This window comes from Trematomus bernacchii, unplaced genomic scaffold (genome assembly GCF_902827165.1).
Source record: "Trematomus bernacchii unplaced genomic scaffold, fTreBer1.1, whole genome shotgun sequence".
Lineage (NCBI taxonomy): Eukaryota > Metazoa > Chordata > Actinopteri > Perciformes > Nototheniidae > Trematomus > Trematomus bernacchii.
Genome location: NW_022987564.1, coordinates 4,635,513 through 4,643,600, shown reverse-complemented (window position 1 = coordinate 4,643,600; position 8,088 = coordinate 4,635,513). Strand labels below are relative to the sequence as shown.

The 8,088-nt window shown below is 38.8% G+C and overlaps 1 protein-coding gene across 1 annotated transcript; it reads right to left on the bottom strand.

Annotated features, from left to right (window-relative positions):
• Positions 1-606: 606 nt before the first annotated feature.
• Positions 607-6,445, bottom strand: med10 (mediator complex subunit 10). Its single transcript, XM_034124844.1, has 4 exons — positions 6,212-6,445; positions 6,042-6,125; positions 3,871-3,973; positions 607-1,398 (listed from the first exon to the last, which is right to left on the bottom strand). Exons 1-4 carry the CDS (start codon positions 6,331-6,333, stop codon positions 1,303-1,305), a joined length of 405 nt encoding a protein of 134 aa, XP_033980735.1. The 5' UTR covers positions 6,334-6,445; the 3' UTR covers positions 607-1,302.
• Positions 6,446-8,088: the final 1,643 nt, after the last annotated feature.

Genomic DNA, 8,088 nt, shown 5'->3' with positions numbered 1-8,088 from the left:
GAGATTCAGGTGATAAGGTGGGGGGGGGGGGGGGGGGGGGGGGGGGGGGGGGGGGGGGGGGGTGGGGGGTTACCTTGGTTGTTGATTGGCTAATAGTTACACAAGCCAAAACATCGTTATGACAACACAAAGTGGCCAAAATCTGATCAGCTCATTTTCAGACAGGTTTTTATATAAATGGATCAGGACAAAAAGAGAGACAATCTTTTTTCCTGAAACGTTCAGAATGTTTATGTAGAAAAGACATGAAAAAGTGCATTTTGCATAATAGGTGACCTTTAAATAGTAAAATACTATAATAACACTTCATATTGACACATAATATAAGCCTTAAAAATAATGAACTTGAAAGGGTTTAAACCCAAACTACTGTACATCGAAAAAAAATGTACATTGCACAATGGATATGGAAAAATATGAAATTCGATACAATTGTTCTGAATTATTTCCAGGAAATACGTTATTTAATGTGTTTTACTTATGTATTATGTCTATTACATGTATCATCCTATACGTCTTGACTAATTATGTAAAAATGAAGCATTCAAAGTGACTTATTTGTTTGAATCTGTTGTTTTTTCCTCAACAATGACAAAAACACATTACTCCAACAAGGATCGTTTAATAACAAAAATTATAATACAAACAAATAAAGAGTGGATTCATTTCTGACCATGTGGAGTGATCAGGCACATAATCACCATCAAACAGCTTTTGCATTGAATATTTGAGGCTGTTAGAAACCTGAGCTTGATACAAAACGTCATGAAGTGTGTGTGGTACAAATGGATGTTGCAATGATTAGGAAGCATTACAAAAGGTAGAGTGAAAGAGTATAAATACACTGTATGTACAACTGATGGACTATATTCCTCAATGCAGAATCAGACGGGCGCCGCGCAGCTCTTTCATATTTTCTTCTGTACAGTTGGGAGTTTAATAAATTGCCTCTGCTGCCAACTGAGAGCTTCAACAGGGACATAAAAAAACAAATGTGTCTCCTGGTAGCCACCCAGTGCTGAAAAGTATTTGTTTTTCCTCACTACTCCTCCCGTATACTCGCTAATGATTTGTATTTCTTTTTAAATTAGCTTTGAGAAGGATTGGCTGAGTCAGGGTGCTGAGTAGAAATAATAAACCATGTCCCTAGTCGGCAACAGAATCACAAGTTTGACAACAAATAATACGGGGTAATGATATTGTGCAGGCGACCACGGGGGAACCAGCTTTGTCAAACTTCAATTCAGGCTTTTCATTTCAAGGGTCACAGGTTGAAGGTCAGGGGTCGCGGCGCAGCGGTCACTAGGAGGGGGCGTCTTCTCCGTGGATCGCCTTATACTTGACCATCTCCTCGGGAAACACTTTGCCCAGCTCGGACACCAGAAGGCTCTTGAATTTCTGTCATAAAACACAACAGAAGAGGTGGGTTTATAAGTGACTTGTTACTATTTTAACTTCATGATGAAGGCAACACATTTTTATCTTTCACTGTCAACATGTTTATATTTTACTCTTTAGTCCTGTTTTATTTTCTATTTTGTTTTACTTTTTTTATTTCATATAACATGCTGCTGATTCCCACATTGGGATCAATAAAGTATATTTTGATTTGATTTGATTTATTTCGAATGTGTAAAACAATAATACAAAAATGTAACATGAGAATTATTATACAATACAAAATTAAGCAATGTCAAATAGATATACAAAAATATTACTGATTCTAAATTGTATAAACAAATGATCTACTTAAAAAAGTTAAGAATTGATCAAAACAATATGAAATCTTAATTTTGCCCAGTTTTAGGGCACGGTGTGACTTCAATGTGATAATTGATCACATTTCAGTGGCATCATATTCAGTAAATTGACAATAACAAGCACCGACTAACTCACACTACTCTGAGGATCTGATGTGAATTAGTTGAGGGAATATCATTTGAATATTGTGGTTTTGTTTTTACATCTCAGTAAACATCATCACTTAAAGGTCCCATGTCATGCTTTTCTGGTTATTACCCGTCCCCTTGTGTGTTATGAAGGTTTTTCTGCATGTAAACGGTCTGCAGAGTCACAAACCCTCAAAGTACACCCTGTAGCGAGTAAAACTCTAACACAGAAAAGACCTGTCTATGCTGCCCCAGAACGCCTCGTTGGAGATTTCTCTTTTTCCATTGTTTTCTTCCTGGGTACAGTGACGTGCCCATACCCAAATATGTGGAGCTCCTCACACACACACACACTCAGCGAAACTGTGACGCGCTGGGGGGGGGGGTGCTAGTGGAGCCTCGCAGCGGCAAAACTGTGGCACGCTTACACTGTAGGTGTGCCGTGTTTGGGGGTGCAGGTGCTAGTGGAGCCTCGCAGATGGGGGTGCTGCAGCCCCCTCAACATCCCCACCTTCCCGCATCCATTCGCGATGTCTCGCAGATCCCACGCAGCAAGCAGGAAATGAACCCAGCTCACTGTGGCCGTTTCTCAATCGTGAGGATATTGGCTTCCAAGCCAATATTTGAAGGATGCTACGTCATAGAGTGCCGCCGAAGGACTGTTCCAATCTCCAGCATACTTGGAATTCCACCGAGGCCGCGTCCTTGGTTTGGGGGAAATTTCGAGGCTGCACATGGGTAGACTTCGCGTCCTTAAAATCCCCACAATGCTTTGCGCATGGACCAATTTCCCCAAATCTGTGGCGGAAGATGTAAGGCGGGGCCTCTCATATGACGCACACCTGCACACTTGCTACCATGTTCCACTCTTTGTTTTCTGAATGCCAGGAAGTATTCTTGCCTTGCTTCTGAAGCAAGATGCTCGGCTCGGCTGTGCTACCAAGCCAGCATCCTCGCGATTGAGAAACGGCCACTGTCCGCTCCTCGCAGCAGCGAGCCGCGCAACGTCCCGCCAACACGGCACCCAGACCCCACGCAGCATTCTCATCTGTTTGTCCTTACTGGTGTTATTTTCTGGTTGCTAACGCCATTGTAACACATAATCACTGATGTTCTGCTGTAACGGTGCTAGACTCATCAGAACAGAGTGGGCGAGCTGACCAATCAGAGCACACTGGGCTCACAGGGAGGGGGGGGGGAGGAGCTCCAACAAGCCGTGTAGGACAGAGAGTGAATGCACATACTATACAGAGATGCTGTATGAGAAACCAATGTGAGTTTGGAAAATTGCACAATATAAATCTATTTTAGTAGACATCAACAATGGAATTATGATCAGTAGAAATGGCCATGACATGGGACCTTAACAGGACTTAAATCAAACTATTCATCTGATTACTCTGTATTTGTGTCCATGCATGTAAACATAGTCAGCGTAAACCTGGCAATTATAAAAATAAACTATCTATAATTTCACTTGAAACTACCAGTAGGTTAATTTTGCACCAGAGTACAACAAATAGCCTTTAAAAGTTGTTCTTTTGTAAAGAATAGTCATTAGATGCGTGATCAGAATATGTGTTTAAGGTTTTATATATATATATATATATATATATCATTATCAGTATATGCTAATACCTATAACGTAATAAAATATTTTGGTCTTTTTGTCTAGCCCACCCACTTGGATTCCAAATAAGTGCTGTGTATAGCCACATAAACACCAACATATTTAAGCATTGGGTTTAAGGACAGATAATTTTATCAACAACAAAAAAGGCCACTGGGGAAAAGGGTTAGCTGAAGGACATGCCTCTTTGTTTAATGTTGATTCTCCTTGAAAAGGGGACATTTTGATCTTTAAAAACATTCCACATATCCTTGGGAGCCGTTTAATCAGTGGAATAGTTTGTTGGCTCTGTTTATATTTTGTTCCGTGTCATTGGAGGGGAATCTCAGCGACCCTGGGACTATCTCTTACCGTCATGGTGTCAATCTTCCCTTTGACCTGCTCGTTCCTGGCTAAGGCTCGCTCCAGACATTCCTTCGTGTACAGCTGTGGGTTTCGACCTTGGTCAATGTATCTGCAAACACAAGGCAAAACAATATCAGTCAGGGGAACTGAGAAGCACAGATAAGGTTTTATTAATACCAGTTGCTAGATTGCTAATACAAAGCTTTGTTTGCTGTTTTTCTACAATTTCAGCCATCCTCCACATGAATACAGTAAATTAGAAGTGGCCACAATTTCCAAATGTGTATATTGTGCCAGTATGTGTAATCTGAATTCAAAAGTGACTCTTAATAATCAAAAATAAAAGTGAAATGTGCAATGTAGCGTAACCACATGTGAAGAAAAGGAAATGGAGATATACAATTGTGGGATTTTAGAATGGGCTTTGGCGAGGCTTTATCGCAAAGTAATATATATTCTCTCACACAACACATACATGTATTCAGCAAAGGTGGAAAAGTACCCAGATTATTGACTTGAGTAGAAGTACTGACACCACAATGTAAAAATACTCAATTTCAAGTAAAAGTACTGCATCAAGAATGGTACTATAAAAGTATTTAGGTACGATTAGGAATATTTACCTAAAGTATTTGGATTAAAAGTACTATAATATTAGAATATATTAAAGGTCCCATGTCATGGCCATTTCTACTGATCATAATTCCATTGTTGAGGTCTACTAGAATAGATTTATATTGTGCAATTTTCCAAACTCACATTGGTTTCTCATACAGCATCAGAGTTCCCGTTAGCCGGTAATTACCAGACTATGACCGGTAAAATATGCTGAATACCGGCAAATCTAAATCTCTCCGGTCAAAATAATTTTCCCTTAGCGCAATACCGCATCAGTTGCGCCACTTATGTGACAGACAAGAATAGTATGTGACAGACAAAAGAGTATGTGACAGACAAAAATAGTCAATTCTAATGTCTAACACTTAATGTGGAGAAAGAGATGTCCTGTATGGGTTGATTGTGCGTCGATCTGTTGGTAATGCCTCGGGGTTCCGGTGGGCATGTAAACAAATGCATAATGCTGCGCTATACTTTGTGGCCTCACCCGGTTGCATAGCGACGCTTATTGTTTAGGTGTCTTTTAATAAGCAGGTAGTCATATCATTAGCTAGAACTAGCTGGATCTGATCGATATGGACATAAACGCGAGTGAAGTCTAATCTGACGGGAGAGAGAGATCGGCTGCTGCTGACGAGTCGACACGCAGCTCTGCATGATCCCCTGCAGCGGCGAGCGGAACAAAACACACTTCAGGTTAGAATATCACGTAGCTATGTTAATGACCTCTCAAACTACCTAAACTAGTTATAGATATGTTTAGTTTTACTGTCGGGTCACTCATTACTGGATCCGCGAGCTGCATGATACTGACGGGCTGTCAGGAGAAGGAGAGAGAGCGCTCCGTTTATTATTCCCGCATTTTTGTAAGTTACTGTACACTTTTGAATAATGTAGTTAATCTACTATAATTAGTTTGTTTAATATCGAGCAGCAGCGAGCCTCGCAACGTCCCGCCGAGTGTGTGTGTGTGAGGAAGTCCGCGGCTGTTACGTTACATTACGTCACTATACCCAAATACGTCACTATACCCAAGAAGAAAACAATGGAAAAAGAGAAATCTCCAACGAGGCTTTCTGGGGCAGCATAGACGGGTCTTTTCTGTGTTAGAGTTTTACTCGCTACAGGGTGTACTTTGAGCGTTTGTGACTCTGCAGACCGTTTACATGCAGAAAAACCTTCATAACACACAAGGGGACGGGTAATAACCAGAAAAGCATGACATGGGACCTTTAAAATATTTAAAGCAAAAGCAGCAAATCTTCCCATTGAAGAAGCTGGGACTGTTACATTGCTGTCAATAAATGTTCTGTTAACCCACTAATCATTTTAGTTACTTAATTATAATGTTGGATGGTTTAATCTATACCAAATAATCATATATTAAAAGTATTATGTGTCAAAATACAGTACTTGAGTATATGTACACAGTTACTTTACACCACTGGTATTCACAGCTTTAAAACAATGACATACTAAAGCAGAGGTGTAAGAAAAATATAATTTAAAGGTTAAAAAGCCGGAAAAAGCACAAAAACACCACGGATGACGTCACTCACTCAAACACCTCCAGAGGAACGTTGATCTCATGCAGTTGCTGACGGCATTTCTCTATGTCCTGCAGTCCAGAGATCATCAGATTCCTGAGAAAACAGGTCAATTAAATGTGTTAACAGGGTGTTTATTTACAGATCGGTGCCATTTATAAGGTTATGTATATAAAACTCACAGTTTCTGGTTGAGTCCTGCCTGGCTGCTGGGCTGAAAATCGCTAACGATGATTCCCAGCTGTCGAATATTCTCGATAAATTTCTCCAGATGCTCCTCCAGGTTATCAAATTTCTCCGCCATGTTAATTCTCTGTATCTAAACTACTAAATATACATATAAGCTGTTCCGTTTAGAGGAAGCGTTTTGTCAAATGTTGGCTACGACAGTCGGAACGCCGAAATGCTTTACGGTAGAGACGTAGCCAATTGGTGTGGTTGCTGCTCGGTAACCTAGGTAACGACTAATGACAGATGGTCGTTAACTGCCTAAAAATGTCGTGATGCCGGTTATGTAGAAGCTTCTTTGTGAGGAAAATTATGACATGAGTTTCTTACTGCAGTGTAGTGGTGGCTTGCCTGCCTCTAAACCAGTATTGTGAAAATGTAATATCAAATGTGAATGTTCTTGTTATTTGAATCATATTACCGTGTTCAATACAATAATTATTCTGTAACAATTAAAGAATGCAGTAAGTATATATTGCATTTTCAGGATTAACATTCACAATGTTGTTATATATAGTAGACTGGTATAAAACATATTTTTACACTTTTTTTCTATATTATATATTTTTTTTTAAGGCTCAAAGTATCCTGTATTTCCCAACATATATCTAAAATAAAGCTGAGCTCTGCTTAGAGAATTGGGTAACTTTGACTCAATGTAAATATATAGGCTACAAGGACTGTCTGCATTGTGGGAGGCTAAAAGTAAAAGTGAATGTCAGTGATGTTGAGTTTACATTCCTCTGGCATTTCTGCTCAGCCTGTATTCGTGCAGGTAAACAGAGCAAAGCCAGTTAGCCAGAAAAACCAGGAAATACACCATGAAACTTCAAAATAAAAGTAATATTACATTAACAGATTTGGCTCCTTGCACAGGCCAGTAATGTACTTTATGAAGCCCCTAAATGAAAAAATGCTTATGAACAGCAACACCTTTTAACAGAAAGATAATGTTGCCAAAATAACTGGTTTTAGATTAATTTAAATAGGCAATTTTCTTTAGAAATAAACTCACTACAGATTAGAAATGAACCATTTTTTAGGACACATTTGATCAACTGTTGACTTGTTGTGAATTTAAATGATTGATTGTTTTATGTGTACGGTGTTAAACCAACTTTTTTTGCGATCAGCTATTCATGTCATAATGTTCCCAGTTATAAATCAAATGTTATCTTGTTGCTTGTTACATCTTTTCACTATCATTTTCAATATCACTAATATCATAATTGTTTTCAGAAAACAACAGTTATTTAAAGCAGTCTATATCCCCCATCCCCATTTTCGAGTTTATTTTCCTCCTTTATTCAAGAAAATATGTATGTACTGTACATCAAACATGATACACACACAAAACATTGACATCAGAGGTACACAAGTAAAACAATAAATACAAAAGAAAGAAAGAAAGAACAAAAGGTAACAGTTCAAGTAAAATGTTAAGCGAATACACATTTGTTTCCCATTTCAGAGCTTGGTTTTCCTTGAATGTTAAACACCTGAACTTTTGAAAGAACATACATAACATTCATCTGTTTGCAACTCATATATCAATATTACAATTACTGTATAGACTATTCTGCACAGTTTCTATTATATTCTGTTTCTATTATATTATATTTTATTTTATTTACTTGTACTATTGTATCTGTTTTATTGTGTTGTTGCACTTTTGGAGGAGCCTGTGTGTGACCTAAGATTTTCATTGGCATAACTACACTGTAGCTATGCGAGCACACATGACAATAAAAGCCTTGAAACTTGAAAATGTAACCTATAACGTCAGTGCTTTTATTTTGAAAGGCCGTCGTCGCAGCGCCTCTCCGGTGAG